The sequence below is a fragment of the Macaca nemestrina genome, chromosome 4 (assembly GCF_043159975.1).
Source record: "Macaca nemestrina isolate mMacNem1 chromosome 4, mMacNem.hap1, whole genome shotgun sequence".
NCBI lineage: Eukaryota > Metazoa > Chordata > Mammalia > Primates > Cercopithecidae > Macaca > Macaca nemestrina.
The window spans coordinates 181,371,374-181,388,592 of record NC_092128.1 but is presented as its reverse complement, the minus strand read 5'-3'; the positions used below and the strand labels follow the sequence as shown (position 1 = coordinate 181,388,592).

Here is a 17,219-nt window from a genome sequence, read left to right as displayed (position 1 = left end):
ATAAAGCGGGTAGGCAGGGGGCGGCAAGAGCTAGAGGTTCCTCCTCAGTGAGTTTGATGAAGGGAGAATGTAAAACTTGGCTGAACTTAGCCCTCCAGGAAAGGGTAGCCAGAACGTTGTATTAATTGATTGATGTCTTCAAAAGGGTGTGGTGGAGGAGGAGTCTCATTCAGAATGAGAAGCTGATCCCAGCTTCCAGGAAATCAACACAGTTGCTCATGTATAGGGGTCAGCACTAGCCGAACTCCCTATTTGTAGCTTCATGCCGTTTTTTATACTGTTGTAATGTAATGTACATCTATGTTCACCCAAGCTGCCTATGCAATGACTTTTATAAAGCTCAGTTTCCAAACACAGTCTCTTACAGATAAAACAGCAGAACCAGTGCCAGAAAGCAACCTTCCCTTACATGGGCACTTCTGCCAAGCGTATGAGTTCATGACCTTGAAGATCAAAGTTAAAGAGTAATGGAGAGGGTGTTGAAATGATCAGCAAAAATTAAATGTAAAATGTATTCTTATTGGAAGTCCAATGCTCTATTATCAATAAAGGACACTTAGCAGAGATACATGGAGGAGTGATTTTTCAAGCAGTCAAGAGCAGAACTACTAAGGCTTTGAGACGGTGTAGCTGCCACAGCAGTCACCCCTGGCTGTCCCTCATCTCAGGGAGCCTGAGTTGAATGTTTCCCAATGTCGTATCCCACGGGGTGCTCAGGGCCCACAGCATATAATCGGTAGCTGATAAGGAAGCATTGAACCAGAATGTCATGGGAGAAAACAAAAGCCCGCATATCTTCCATGGCAATATGTTTATGAACATGTTAATCATTGTTCATATAAGTGTCTCAAATACTTGGCTGAAAAGTAAACTCTGTTTGGTGTTAAGTTTTGACTTATTTTCAAGGGAGAATGGGATATGGTTATACACCCTAAGAAGGATTTTGTGAATAAAGAGTTTCAAAATATTTTGGGAGTAGTAGTTAGGCATTTATTTTTTTTCCCGGTCACATTTCATGAGCAATAATTTTCTGTTTAAGGTAGTATCTGACTAACCTACTGATGTCTTCTATCAGTTCCATTAGCATACTTATTCCATGGGTAAAAGCAATCCATCTAGAACTCTTTCAACCATTTTTTAGTTTGTCTTTGCACACTCTAGATAGCATTACTGAAACCATCTGCAGGAAAACAGAGTTCCTGAAAAGAGCAGTGGTCTAGAGCAGGCTTTCTCAGACTTCAGTGTGCACCAGAGTCACCCAGAAATGCTGATTCTGAGGCTAGGTGCAGTGGCTCACGCCTCTAATCCCAGCACTTTTGGAGGCCGAGGCGGGTGGATCATGAGGTCGGGAGATGGAGACCATCCTGGCTAACATGGTGAGACCCTGTCTCTACTAAAAATACAAAAAGAAATTAGCCCGGCGTGGTGGCGGGTGCCTGTAGTCCCAGCTACTCAAGAGGCTGAGGCAGGAGAATGGCGTGAGCCCGGGAGGCAGAGGCTGCAGTGAGCTGAGATTGCGCCACTGCACTCTGGCCTGGGTGACAGAATGAGACTCCGTCTCAAAAAAAAAAAAAAAAATGCTGATTGTGATGCAGTAGGTCTGGGGTAAGATCCTGCATTTCTAACAAGTTCCCAGGTATTATTGATGTTGCTGGTCCACAGACCACCCTTTGAGAAACAGAGATCTAGAACATATTTCTGTATTATCTTGCTTTTTTTCATTTGGTAAATAGAAGGCCTTAGTTAATGTGCCTTTCTGCTCCTAAATTAGGCTAGATGTGTCTAGGACTGCCTCACAAGTAGATTTTTCTTTCTGAGACAATTTGCAAATTGAAACTCTGGCTATCCTTTTTTTTTTTTTTTTGACAAAATGCAACTGACTGAGAACCCATGTGCTGAGTGTTCTCAGAGACTTAAGTTGAAATTCAGTTGTAAATTGTTAGGGGCTGCAGATTTAATTCCTATGTGTAACCCCAACACCAGAAATGTGAAAATCTGAGGAGCTGGGTGGGGAAAGATTTAGGTCCAAAAAATGCAAAAATGCCAGCTGAGAGAGAGGAGTGAGTAATAGCAGTTTAAAAAGAAAAATTATCTAATTCTCCAAAGCTCTGAAGGGTAGGATTTCATAGACCACACTAGTAGCAAAGATGCTTGCAGCCAAACAGACCAAATGCATTAAGGAGATTCTGTGTTGAATTTCACGCTGCCTATCATTTCTATTCTCATTGGGATATGAAAATAGGAAGAGACACATCTTCTGTAACACAGTCAAGCTCTTTGAAGACTGACCCATCAAATTGCTGGTTTTAAACAAAATTAAAATATTTGTTTAAAGAGAAGCTTAAAAACAATTGCGTTGTCCTATCCTCCAAGTGAAATTTTGTACCCATCTCCTGGTGTCTGGCAGCAAAGAACCTGCCGAGATATTTGGCCATGGCCTTCACTTGACCCAGAATGACATATGACATTGAACTGAGACCCAGCAATCCAAGAAGACATAATTTTGAAACAGTTATGTAATAAGATTGCATGTAGAAATAGCCTGAGATATGCTCTCTTAGCAAAAGTATGTATAATAAGATTTCTGGAATATATTTGTGAAACAAACCTGAAATGACGTAGAGCTTTGATAATCATTAATAGGACTCACACTGAGGATGCAGAAGTATAGTTACTAAATTTGCATATGAAAAGTAAATGAAGGTTTATGGGACAAGTAATACTACTTTATAAATACAAAGAAATGTTTGGCATGTACTTAAGCTCAGAAGGTCATCATCAATGTGCTGTGGGAGCAATACTATTTCAGTCCTGTAATTCATTTCATGCAGTTCATTTTAGAGAAATTCTAAATTTATTTAGAACATTAGAAATGGGAGACATTTGCCTACGAAAATCACTAGATCAGATAAGACTGATTTAATATAAATTGATGAGGTTATAAAGGGAAAATGAGAGTTGGCTAAGAGAGGCAACTGGCAAATAAAAAGATAAGGCATTTCCTAGGAGATGCAAGAAGAAAAAGAAGCTGAATGTCATTTGATTGTTTTAGGGGCAGACCTCAAACAAAAATGGGCTGGTTCATCCAAATTGTAGACTGTATTTTGAATGAGTCATGAAGATAATAAAGAGACAGATGTAGATCAGTCCCAGTGGAAGCAGGGTGAACTAAATTGTAAGAAACTTTTATTAGGGTCTTGACTTATGATTGTAGGAAATTAGAAGAGTCACCAAGCTCTGGGAGAATCTGTCAATGAGAGTTTTCAGATAAACGGGTGAGAATTTTAGACCACTATAATATATGAAATTTTGATTTGGAAATTAAACTCAAATCTAGTGGGATATTCTTTGGATTACCAGATTTTTTTAGCACACAATTTATTCTAATAAATGCAAAATCAAATAAGAAACCAAAACATCTCTTATAAAAATTACACGATTGATCTTTTAGTCAATTTATTTGTCTTTACAGATTTACCGTATGAGCCTCCCAGGAGATCAGCCTGGACCGGTCACGGCCACCCCACGCCCCAGTCGAAAGGTACAGTGTTGGCTCCCATGGCCCTGAGTTTCATGTCACAGGCAGTTGATGACTGTTGATGGAGTATATAGTAATTTCTGTGGCTAATCTGTGATTTTGCAACACGTGGTGGGTTTGTTCCATTGACAACAGAGTACAATTGATCTTTAACTGCAGTGATTCTTTCTCTATTTGGGTCATCACAAATTTCATAACAAAAATAAAGCAATGATGTAGTGTATTTCAACCTTCAGAAATGCATGTTTCATGGGATGTTTGAGTACACATTAAATAATTGGTGATTTCCTGAATCTTGGCCATGCTTAAAAGTATCCCTGGCTTTACTTTATTTGACTGATGGTTTCCCTTTATGTGTTTATCTTAGACTATGATTTATTGTAATCTATTTGGTAAGCCATCCCAAATTCTCTTTTGTTTTAACTTTTGGAAAAACTGGGAGGTATCCATTTTTTAAATAATTGGAAATGTCCTCTTTTTTTGTTACAATGTTTTTACATTTGGTTTCATTAGAAAGGAAAATTTTTCCTTACCATAAGATGCTTCTGATTTAGACTATTATGTTAATAACTAAATTAACTGATAGAATGATTTTACAACAACATCAAAGACTCATGACCAAATCTGTTATAGCTAATTGCCTTTTGTACTTCTGGATTTTCAGCTGCTCAACCATCTCCTTCCACAGTGCCCAAAACTGAAGACCAGCGTCCTCAGTTAGGTATGTTTCAGGGGCCATCTGAATAAGCATTAGAGAAGATTCAGGCTCAGCAACACGTTTCTAAAATGTATCACTTTTTAATGGAAGTTAACATGATTTTTTGCCTCTTTTTGACTGCTCCATACATAAGATAGGGCCCAAGTCACCAGCCTACTCACGCGAGGTGACTTGAGATGGTGCTAAAACACATCCCCAGCTATGCAATAAATATAGAAAAAAACATTCTACTTGCACACAGGCTGCTGCTTTGTGATCCATTATTTTTTTTTAATTTTACTTTCCATGCCCGAACAACACAGCCTGCACAGCCCTGGATTGATGGGGCTTGGCACATGTTTGCCCTCTTTATGTCATTGGTTGGTGTGAGCCCTGAGCTACGTGTCGGGATCCTGGGATGGAATCCAAGCCCTGCCACCAACTAGGAGTCCCCTAGCAAGACATCTGAGATGCTGTGTGACATCTTCTCTCATAGAAGAGGTGGAGGCAGTTGATTTGGAGTTGGGGGACATTTTCAGCTCTGAAATCTGAAAACACAATTGAGTCAGGCATTACGTCTGAAGTCACATCATACTATGTCACAACTATGTCTAGGATTTGACTTTGTTTCTTTTTGTTGTAGATCCTTATCAGATTCTTGGACCAACAAGTAGCCGCCTTGCAAATCCAGGTGAGAAACTGCTGATGATTTTCTTCTTACAAAGTTACCTTTTTGGCAGTGGCTATTTTGAAAAGTAAATTGGTATTGGTGAGAAATTCCTTCGACTGAACAAATTTTAGTTTTAGGTCTCACTGAATTATTTGCCTTAATGGAAAAATGGGTCGGGTTATAAATTAGGATTTCAGCTTCAGCAAAGAACATTATAACCTAATCCAAGCTGTAATAGTTTTTTAGGGCTGCTGTAACAAAGCACCATGGATTAGGTGGCTTAAACAACAACAATTTATTGTCTCACAGTTCTGGAGGCTTGAAGTCTGAAATCAGAGTGTCCCAATAGTAGGTTTCATTCCTTCTGAGGGCTGTGAGGGAGGGATCTGTCCTGGGGACTCTCCCTGTCTTACAGATAGCCATCATCTCCTCGTGTCTCTTCTCATCATCATCTCTCTGTGTGTGTCAGTCGCTGTGTCCAAATGTCTCTTTTGCATAAGGATGTCGGTCAGATTGGAATACCCACCCTGTAACCTTACTGTAACTTGATTACCTTATTTAGGATCTTATCTCCATAAAAAGGTTACATTCTCAGATACTGCGGGTTAAGATTTCAACATAGGGAATTGAGGGAACACAATTCAACCCATTATACAAGCAGATAAAATAACTAGTATTTTTTAAAAGAGAGCCTTAATACAACCACAAGACTTCAAATTCAGGCTCATCTTCGATGGTCTGTTTCTGAACTTCAATGCTACAAGAAAGAGCAGATTCTTAATTAGCCCATTTGTAACCAGTGCATTGCCAAGGTTTGTCACCTGTCCTAGTGTTTCAGTGCCAACTACATAGTTTTATTTGTTTGTATTCAGATCAGAACCAGCTGTGCTGGCACCAACTTCAGAAATTCGTAGCCTATGCTGCATATTCCCAACTGCAAATTCAAATGCCAAGATGTTACAGGTATATTGCAAGCAAAGATGGAATTATATTTCCTAAATGTTGAGGCCAAAATAAGGTTGGAAATGGAATAATTCAGATTTAATCAGTATACATCCCTGCAAGAGAATCTACACATTGAAAACATGAAACGTTATCATTTTTGAGCATCTGTATTTTTGATGTTAAATTTTGGTTAATGTTAATGAATTCAATGAAATTTTTTTACAGCTGAAAATCTAAAGAAAACTAGTTAGCCTGGGGCCTAGACTAGGTGCTCAATAATTATTTGTTGCATACATGAAAGGCAAGGATAACGAGATATAGTCCTTTAGCTCAGGGAGCTTTCGGTCGCTGGAGAGATGGACACAGGGAGTTACAACATTGTCCCAAACACAGAGCCACCGGCCCTTTTTGCTCATGCTGGCTTTCATCTAGTAGCCCAGGCTCCTGAGGCTGTGGTCTCTTCTCAGCCTTCTACTCAGCTTTTCATTTGCAACTCTGCCATATAACCATTCAAATACAAATAATCACTATGTTTTGAGATGATTATTATCAGTCATGCTTCAGGAAGACTGATCTGGCAGCAATGTTAGGATAGATTAGAAAAAAGAAAATGACGGAAGCTGAAACACTCTGGGAATGTTAATACAATCATGTGAAATAACAATCAAATAGCTCCCACCCCACAGAATGCCCCCGATAGAATGTCTGTGGTCCCTTCTGTGCCTCATGGCAGCCCTGGGAGGTTACTATCTCCATCCTACAGGAGAGGAATTAGAAGTCCAGAGAAGTTAAGTAACTTTTCCTGTGTCACACAGCCAATGATAAGGGAGGTCAGATTTGTAACCTAACTCTGTCTACAAAGTCTGCTTTTGTTTTCTTGCCCTACTCTGCCGCTGACTAAGTATGAAGGGAAGAGGAGGTCTTACAAAATGCAGACTGTGAGAATAGAAAGCAAGGATTTCCTTTCAGGGTAATAACTGCTTAGGTGCAGGCGATGAATCTGAGGTCGGGAAGGAAGAGGAGGAAAGAGTCAAGCTGCACCAAAGAAGACTAAACTGGCCTTTGCACTAACACATTGGCCAAATGAAATATATATGTTCATGACCACATTGTCACAGCCCAAAGGTACTGCTTGGCTTGTTTGTAGAACAGGGCCAGAGTCACTTGCTCCTAAGCAGAGTGCCAATTCTCACAAGGGAACACCGCACCTGCCCTGGGCCCAGCAGCCTGGGGATGCCCTTTGTAGATAGAGGGACCTGAGCTCAAGCAAGGAGACTGGAAACTCATCACAGGCCTGGGGAAACAGGACTGCGCTTCATACCATTAAGACTCTTTTTAATGGGCCTGGAGAAAATAGCAACATCCTACCTTTGATTTGCAGCCAAGTGACTTTAAGATAAAGGTTTATTTCATTTAGTTTATGATGAATTCGACTTTCTCTCCATCTATCCTTAGGTTTGTGTCTGTTGTGCTCGTGTGAATTGTTCCCCTGAAACCAGAATGTCGTTTATCTTTGTATTAATTAGAATGCTTCTTCCTGTTTGATTCTATTTTTCTATTCTCTGATAAATAAATCCTTCATCACTTACAAATTGCTGTCTTTGCTTTTCATACAATACAAATTCCTTTTCCTCATTTTAAGTGGAAAGATTGCATCATATAGTATGAATGCACAAGATGATGTCATCATCCCAACATCTCTATCCCAAATATTCATTTGATGTGCACTTTGGACATCACTTCTCCTGCTGAGAACAGTGTGTCCCTGCATTCTGGTATCATGGATCGGTTATAAGCAACACAGCTCCTTTACGTGCCATCAGAGCAGCTGAGAATCTAACATGGTTCCTCTAATGAAAGAGCTTTGTTGGGTTATGTTCAGAGGCTCCCTCTTCAGTGGTGCACATGAAAATGCATCCTGCCTCTTGCAGAACGACAGACCAGGTTAGGGATGTTTTGGCATTTGTTAGGAGGTGGGAGTGTGCAGTCTTCCAGTGGGAGCCCCCCAGGGAGGCGACAACATGGAAAGGACCTGGGGAGGCTGCAGAGGTGTGCATAAACCAGGCCTGAAAGCAAGTTTGCGCAGTGATTAAGCATGGCAGCCTAGGGTCTGGATTTCAACCCTTGCCGGCGCTGAGAAAAATACGTCAGTCTACCTCTCTAACCTCCAATTTCCTCACTTCTCCAGTGGGCTAATCACATGACTCCTGTGGGGATTAAATAAATCAACACATGTAAAGCGTTTAGAATGGTGCATGGCACACAGTAAGCCTTCAGAGGATATCAGTCAGCCCAAGAATAGCACCTTTTCAAGTTTCTTCATGGTTCAAAAGGCCAATTGAACAGTATTTCTCTTTTCTTTGGGCATTTCCTGGCTATAGGAGAGGAGTGTTATCTTTCCTTAAACTCTGATTTTCAGCCCAAAGAAGTGATGACAAGACCATTCATGTACTGAGTTCATCCTTACCATGATCTCGCAAGATAGTACTGTTACCATCATGCCCACTTTACAGATGAGGATACTGAGGCAGAGAGAGCTGGGAGAGTTGCCAAAGGCCCCACAAAGGGCAGAGGCAGGATTCAACTGAGGCAGTGGCAACTCCAAAGTTGGTGCTCCCTACCACCATGCTTTTCTGCCCCTCCAGTAAGTGATGCCTGAGCCTCACTGAGCCTCGGGGCAGAGACTTCCATTCAGGACACACCTGCTGCCTTGCAGAGGGTCCAGGCCATGCACGCGGGATCTTCTGCACCACCCCTGGCTTCTAGAGAAAGTGGCCTCAAACCACTGCCACCGTGGAACTGGCGGGGCCCCTCACGACTGTATTTACTGCCCATGTTCATCAGCTGACAGCTGCGGGGCTTTGCAGCAGGCTGCTGTTTCCACCAGACGCACAGCTGCTGAGTCACTCTGCAGCTCTCTGCTTTGCTCTGTGGTTTGTAAACCGTTTCGGTTTTCTTTTTTTTTTTTTTTTTGGTCCATTTTTGCTCAGTCTGTACGCCTTTGCTACCCTGTTTCTCTCCCTTTCTTTTAACAGTATTAGGAGATTTCTTTCCTCTGTAAAATTAAAGGAGTGCCTTCTGTCTTCTTAAAAGCCACAGCCACTCCCTTTCATCCACAGGGTTCTCCGTAGGTGGGCAATGCTGCTTGCCACTGTTTTTTACCCCCAAATCTGTTTCATTTTGGTAATTACCCTAAGAAAAAACTAGTTGCTCCTTACTGACATTGCAAGGATGTTATTAAGATAGAGTAAAACAAAAATAGATCTGAAGGGTTTACTTTTCTTGGGTGATGCTACTCAGTGAAAGCTCTTGTCTTTCAAGAGCTTCTCTTTGTAAACCCTGGTTTGGCCCATGAGTGACCCGAGCCACTTTTAGGCTTTCCTTAACCCTAAGCATTCTTGTTTTGAAGTCTCTATATTCTAAAATGCACCTCATCACACATTAAATGTTATTGTTTTGGAAGTAAAATAAGAATTTAAAAATTGCTCTTAGAATTTTATGACTGAGGCCGGGCGCGGTGGCTCACGCCTGTAATCCCAGCACTTTGGGAGGCCGAGGCGGGCGGATCACAAGGTCAGGAGATCGAGACCACGGTGAAACCCCGTCTCTACTAAAAATACAAAAAATTAGCCGGGTGTGGTTGTGGGCGCCTGTAGTCCCAGCTACTCGGGAGGCTGAGGCAGGAGAATGGCGTGAACCCGAGAGGCGGAGCTTGCAGTGAGCCGAGATCGCGCCACTGCACTCCAGCCTGGGCGACAGAGCGAGACTCCGTCTCAAAAAAAAAAAATTTATGACTGAGAATAACTCCTTTACCATTGACAATTTTTTAACAACCATTGTTCATTTTTGAGAATTCTTGCGGTGAGAACATTTGTTCTACACACTGCAAAATGCAGTGAATTTCGTTACAAATATTAAATTTAACAGTTAATGAGTTTGACATAATGTTACGTTTTCTACCATTTACTTAAACATTCATTGATTTTGCATTTCCAGGTTTCTTTCAAGGTTTGAAAGCTGATGAATTTTGCTTACAGATCTCCTCTTTCTATAGACCCTCCCTGGAAATGCTTACAGTCCTGAGCCCTGTGTCTTTATGGCTAATGGGTAAAATAGTCAAGTGAGAAATCAGCTCATCTATCCTTTGGGCATTGAGTTTGCTGCCACGAATTTAGGTCCCCTGCTTTCTAACTCTTCAGAAATAGGAGAGACGTGAGATCACTTTTGTCCACTGGTTCTGTCCTACACACATTTATAAAAGAAGTGGGTGAGGGAAAAATTGCTAAGAGGCAGTGCCAAGGTTTGAGTCGATTCCAAGTGTGATTTCGGCAGGTCTGTGGAGTTGCTTTCTCTATGGGAGAAAGTTGACGCTGAATATTTATTTTCAAACAACCGTATGTGTTTATATTGAAGCATCTGTGAAGACTGTTAAATCAAAAATCCATGCCTTTTCCTATTCCCAGGTCATCTATGGAATTTTTTTCAAGTTGTAATTTTTTGGTTACAATATATATACTAAGACCATATGGTTTTCTCATACCATTCTTTGTGTTTTCTACACGCATATTAATGAAATGTTGCAGGCAACGAAACTTGATTGGGAACAGTGTGTATATGTGGTTCTGAAAAAGCAAAGGCTTCCACTGCAATGAGCTACAAGCTGTTAATACATTTCAAATGTGCTGCTAGACTGAAAATGAGCACTTTCCAGAACAGATTCAGAAAAAGCTGACCTTTCTCACAGTGCTATTGTATGGATAAATTCACAAATATATCCATTTCCATGTAGCCAACATGCAAAGAAGGGTTTATGAGTTGGGCGATATATATAGGAGGCCAGCAAGGATTTAGAAGAAAATGATCTTAAAATTGATTTTTACATTATGTTAATTCCCTGAGTAGATGTCAGTTAAAGTTACTTTAATCATTTTATCACATTGAATGATATTACTTACGATATAATAAAAGATAATCTTTTGGTAATAAGTCTAAGGCAGTGCTATAACTGGAGTTCAGGAGGAAGGACCCACCTCCCATCCATTCTTACGCTTATGAAATATGCTCACCAGAGCTTAGCCTCTCTCGGTACTGATACTATTGTCAATATTTACATGCTGCTGTCTTCTAGGGAGCCATAAATTATCTTCAAGTATTGTGACATAGCAGCTAGCTGTGCCTAGATTTTTCTTTGAATTTCATTAAACAAAGTCATATCTATATGCTCTCAGTGAAATCAAGAAAATTCTGACTTTGTCCACCCAGCTAAATGTGATCTCTTTGACAAAGGAAGAGTCTCATTCAGCTTCCCAAGGGGACTTGCAATCACTCATTGTTGGGTTTTTTCTTCTGGAAATGCCGCTTGACACAATTGGCATTGCAGGGCACAGGCAACGCATTGGTTTCCGTTACGATGCCCTTGCCCAAATACTGGAACTGGTGATTGGGTTTGAAAAAGAGCCAGCTTTTTTTTTTTTTTCCTAAACTTCCTCATTTTGAGTGGGTTAATTCTGTTCTAGGAAAAGTTTTGACAGAATTGCTTTCTGAGCGCCAGCAAAATGTTATGTTAGAAATAATGATGTTTACTTCCATTCTCAATTTTTTTCCATAAACTTTTAGAAGTTCATTTCCTAAATCTAACTTTTATTATCTTACTTGACCTAGCCAATATAAATGGCATTAAGTCATTATTGCCATCCACATAACGGTACTTTTCTGCTTCACAAAATAGGGGGGAAAAATACAGCTCTTTCATCCTCTAAACACCAGGTTGATCTGGCTGTTCTTTTAAGGAAGTCAGAAATGGATGGAACCAGCCTGAACTCTGCCCCATATGAATTCCCTGCATTCCATCTAGGTCTTGAATCTGTTAGACCATCATCCTGGCTCGGGTTCCCTAGATGCAGAGCTTGGGGTAAGGATGCTTGTGCAGGTGAACGATTAACGGCATGTTCTCAGGAGAGAGAGAATGGGAAGAAGCACAGGGCAGGTGCAGCGCTAAGGAAGTTTCTGGCCTTCTCCAAGCCTCCTTGCAGCTGGACGCTGTTTCAGCCCAATCCCACAGGAGCACTGGAGCCTGAATAGTGTCGTGGAATTGGTCTTTCCTTGAGGCAAGGGGGCCGGCCTACGTTACCCTGTTCAGTCCACCAGCTGTGGGATACCTGGGGGTGGGTGAGGCGGCGGCTCTGTTAAGGCAAGGGCAGTTCTCTGGAGAAATGGGTGGCCATGGAATGAGAGCAGTCCTCACCCCTGCAGCTGAGGGATGGATGGACAGGCCTGGTGAAGGGAATGTGGGCGACACACCAATAGCACCTCCTTCCCTCATCACAAAGGGCCTCTTTCCCCTGGAACCTGTGCTCACTGGAATTTTCCTTCCTCTCCTGATCTCATTAGGCAGTGGCCAGATCCAGCTTTGGCAGTTCCTCCTGGAGCTCCTGTCCGACAGCTCCAACTCCAGCTGCATCACCTGGGAAGGCACCAACGGGGAGTTCAAGATGACGGATCCCGACGAGGTGGCCCGGCGCTGGGGAGAGCGGAAGAGCAAACCCAATATGAACTACGATAAGCTCAGCCGCGCCCTCCGTTACTACTATGACAAGAACATCATGACCAAGGTCCACGGGAAGCGCTACGCCTACAAGTTCGACTTCCACGGGATCGCCCAGGCCCTCCAGCCCCACCCCCCGGAGTCATCTCTGTACAAGTACCCCTCAGACCTCCCGTACATGGGCTCCTATCACGCCCACCCGCAGAAGATGAACTTTGTGGCACCCCACCCTCCAGCCCTCCCCGTGACATCTTCCAGTTTTTTTGCTGCCCCAAACCCATACTGGAATTCACCAACTGGGGGTATATACCCTAACACTAGGCTCCCCACCAGCCATATGCCTTCTCATCTGGGCACTTACTACTAAACACCTGATGGAGGCCTTTCCCATCAGCGTGCATTCACCAGTCCATCGCCACAAACTCTATCAGAGAACATGAATCAAAAGTGCCTCAAGAGGAATGAAAAAAGCTTTACTGGGGCTGGGGAAGGAAGCCAGGGAAGAGATCCAAAGACTCTTGGGAGGGAGTTACTGAAGTCTTACTACAGAAATGAGGAGGATGCTAAAAATGTCACAAATATGGACATATCATCTGTGGACTGACCTTGTAAAAGACAGTGTATGTAGAAGCATGAAGTCTTAAGGACAAAATGCCAAAGAAAGTGGTCTTAAGAAATGTATAAACTTTAGAGTAGAGTTTGGAATCCCGCTAATGCAAACTGGGATGAAACTAAAGCAATAGAAACAACACAGTTTTGACCTAACATACCGTTTATAATGCCATTTTAAGGAAAACTACCTGTATTTAAAAATAGAAACATATCAAAAACAAGAGAAAAGACATGAGAGAGACTGTGGCCCATCAACAGACATTGATACGCAACTGCACGGCATGTGCTGTTTTGGTTGAAATCAAATACATTCCGTTTGATGGACAGCTGTCAGCTTTCTCAAACTGTGAAGATGACCCAAAGTTTCCAACTCCTTTACAGTATTACCGGGACTGTGAACTAAAAGGTGGGACTGAGAATGTGTATAGTGTGAGCGTGTGACCGTAGACAGAGGGGTGAAGGAGGAGGAGGAGGAGGCAGAGAAGGAGGAGACCAGGGCTGGGAAAGAAACTTCTCAAGCAATGAAGACTGGACTCAGGACATTTGGGGACTGTGTACAATGAGTTACGGAGACTTGAGGGTTCATGCAGTCAGTGTTATACCAAACCCAGTGTTAGGAGAAAGGACACAGCGTAATGGAGAAAGGGGAAGTAGTAGAATTCAGAAACAAAAATGTGCATCTCTTTCTTTGTTTGTCAAATGAAAATTTTAACTGGAATTGTCTGATATTTAAGAGAAACATTCAGGACCTCATCATTATGTGGGGGCTTTGTTCTCCACAGGGTCAGGTAAGAGATGGCCTTCCTGGCTGCCACAATCAGAAATCACGCAGGCATTTTGGGTAGCCGGCCTCCAGTTTTCCTTTGAGTCGCGAACGCTGTGCGTTTGTCAGAATGAAGTATACAAGTCAATGTTTTTCCCCCCCTTTTTATATAATAATTATATAACTTATGCATTTATACACTACGAGTTGATCTCGGCCAGCCAAAGACACACGACAAAAGAGACAATCAATGATATAATGTGGCCTTGAATTTTAACTCTGTATGCTTAATGTTTACAATATGAAGTTATTAGTTCTTAGAATGCAGAATGTATGTAATAAAATAAGCTTGGCCTAGCATGGCAAATCAGATTTATACAGGAGTCTGCATTTGCACTTTTTTTAGTGACTAAAGTTGCTTAATGAAAACGTGCTGGATGTTGTGGATTTTGTGTTATAATTTTACTTTGTCCAGGAACTTGTGCAAGGGAGAGTCAAGCAAACAGGATGTTTGGTACCCAGACGGCGTCAGCCTCTGCAGGTCCTTCTTTCACCCTCATGTCTCTTATTTCTAGCCCCTTTTGGAACAGAAGGACCCCAGGTTCCACATCGGAGCCTCCATATTTATGCCTGGAATGGAAAGAGGCCTAGGAAGCTGGGGTTGTCATTGAGAAATTCTAGTTCAGCACCTGGTCACAAATCACCCTTAATTCCTGCTGTGATTAAAAAACATTTGTTGAATGGTGAACAAGCTACCGCTCATAATGCAAACTGTATTATTACTGGTAAATAAAGTGTCATGGATAGCTGCAATTTCTCACTTTACCAAAACAAGGGACAACTTCTAGATTTGCCATGCGGTTTCTCTTTCAGGAGATCTCACTTAGGTAGACAGCTTTAATCTTGCTACATCAGTTACCTGGGCACTGTGGCTTGGGATTCACGAGTCCTGAACCTGATACGCTGGCTATCCCTTGAAGACAATGTTTATTTCCATAATCTAGAGCCAGTTTCCCTGGGCATCTTTTCTTTGCCTCACAAATGCTGCCAACCTTAGTCCAGGTGAAGGCAACTCAAAGGTGAAAATACAAGGTGACCGTGCGAAGGCGCTAGCCTAAACATCTTAGCTGAATTGGTTTCTGAATTGGCCCTTTTCATAGCTATTTCAGGGCCTGTTTTTTCACGTTGTAATCCTTTTGCTATGATTATGTGAAGTTGCCAAACCTCTGTGCTGTGGATGTTTTGGCAGTGGGCTTTGAAGTCGGCAGGATACGATTACCAACGCTCCCGACACACCGTGTCATTTGGATTAGACAGAGCCCAACCATCTATCATTTTGCAGCAGCCTGGGAAGGCCCACAAAGTGCCTGTATCTCCTTAGGGAAAATAAATAAATACAATCATGAAAGCTGGCAGTTAGGCTGACCCAAACTGTGCTAATGGAAAAGATCAGTCATTTTTATTTTGGAATGCAAAGTCAAGACACACCTATATTCTGCATAGAAATACACATTTACTTGGATAATCACTCAGTTCTCTCTTTCAAGACTGTCTCATGAGCAAGATCATAAAAACAAGACATGATTATCATATTCAATTTTAACAGATGTTTTCCGTTAGATCCCTCAACCCTCCACCCCCAACCCAGGTTATTAGCAAGTCTTATGAGCAACTGGGATAATGTTGGATAACATGATAATACTGAGTTCCTTCAAATACATAATTCTTAAATTGTTTCAAAATGGCATTAATTCTCTGTTCCTGTTGTAATCTAATTCCAAAACACCCTCCAGGTCATATTCATAATTGCATGAACCTTTTCTCTCTGTTTCTCCCTGTCTCTTGGCTTGCCCTGATGTATACTCAGACTCCTGTACAATCAGACTCCTGTACAATCAGACTCCTGCTGGCAAGGGATTTGTCTTCTTTTCTTGTCTTAATTGTCTTTCGGGCCTTGTATGTGGTAAAATCGCCAAATCACAGTCGAGACTTTATTTTTGTTCCTAGTTTGATGCCCTTATGTCCCGGAGGGGTTCACAAACTGCTTTGTCAGGACTGCTGCAGTTAGAAGGCTCACTGCTCCTCCTAAGCCCTCTGCACAGAGGTAGCACCTGCAGCCCAGGAGCAGGAGCCCGAGGAGCTGCCCTCTGACAGCAGGTGCAGCCGAGATGGCTACAGCTCGGGAGCTGGGAAGGTGATGGGGCACAGGGAAAGCACAGGTGTCCTGCAGCGCTGCAAAGTGACCCACTGCCTGGAGAAAGAGAAGAAAATATACTTTTTTAAAGCTGGTTTAATTAGCCTCTCATTACTTCATTCAAATAAAGTCATGAGGAGACTAATTAGAGAATAAAAATTACTTTGGACTATTCAAAAATACATCAAATTCTGTGCCTTCTCTTTATCTTAACCTTGATTTAAAGAAATCTTGTTGACTCACACCTGTAATCCCAACACTTTGAAGGGCGGAGGCGGGTGGATCGCGTGAGCCCGGGAGCTCAGGACCAGCCTGGGCAACATAACAGTACCCAGTCTCTACAAAAAAATTAATAAATACAAAAATTAGCTGGGCATGGTGGTGCACAACTGCAGTCCCAGGAGTTCAAGGCTGCAGTGAGCTGTGACCACACCACTAGCCTGGGTGACAGAGTGAAACCCTGATTCAAAAATAAAATAAATTTTTAACAAAGCAGCCCAGATTAATGCTATACAGAAACAACTAGATAAACTTTTCTAACTTGTAATTTTAAACTCATTTTACTGAGTAAAACATAATTATTTTCTCACAAAAAAATGTTAAACTATTATTCTGTTGGGGAAAGTTATAATGTTACCTGATTATAATTTGCGCTAGAAGATGTGAATTACAAACTTCTGCAGGAAGCATGTTACATGTAGAAACTTTATGGAAAAAAGAAATGGTTTTTTCATGTTCTATAGCCACACAGCATGTTTCCTAAAGAAGATAATACAGAAATAGTAGGTAGCCAGAATTTCATCCTGACGGGACTTCATAAAACAGTCTGGAGATATTACAAGGTTGTGACTGATTGAATAAGCACAGCCATAGAGTACTAATTAAAAAATGGATACTCATCTAGAAGGGAGGTCGCAGGATTAAACCCCAGGCTGCCGCCCTTGAACTTACTTGGTCATACTTTACTCAGATGAGGATACAGAAGATATCCTGATCACAGCTCCAAATGCCATGGGGCTGAGATGACAATAGGTTATGTGACACATCCAGGATGCCAAAGAACAGGTTAAGGTGATGGGTTAGATCTTGAAGGTGTTAGGACCTCCATCCAGTCCTCTCCAAAACACCTGGGGGTTTGATGGAGCAGCAGCATGTGTGAAAAGGATTTCAGCATTTTGGAGATGACAGCAATGAGATGTAGAATAGCAGCTTTTAATGAGCCATGACTAGGTCAGGTGCTGTATATACACTGCCTC

General features: G+C 41.9%; 1 protein-coding gene across 7 annotated transcripts in view; it reads left to right on the top strand.

The window, feature by feature from the left end:
* LOC105472635 (ETS transcription factor ERG) overlaps window positions 1-16,147 on the top strand; it is a 282,743-nt gene extending 266,596 nt beyond the window's left edge. For all 7 annotated transcript variants that reach the window (XM_071095720.1, XM_071095718.1, XM_071095716.1 and 4 more), the window contains 4 exons: window positions 3,473-3,541; window positions 4,203-4,259; window positions 4,879-4,926; window positions 12,241-16,147. In XM_071095720.1, coding sequence (XP_070951821.1) covers window positions 3,473-3,541; window positions 4,203-4,259; window positions 4,879-4,926; window positions 12,241-12,761 — 695 coding nt within the window. In that variant the 3' untranslated portion in view covers window positions 12,762-16,147. The remainder of the gene's footprint in view (window positions 1-3,472; window positions 3,542-4,202; window positions 4,260-4,878; window positions 4,927-12,240) is intronic.
* Window positions 16,148-17,219: the final 1,072 nt, after the last annotated feature.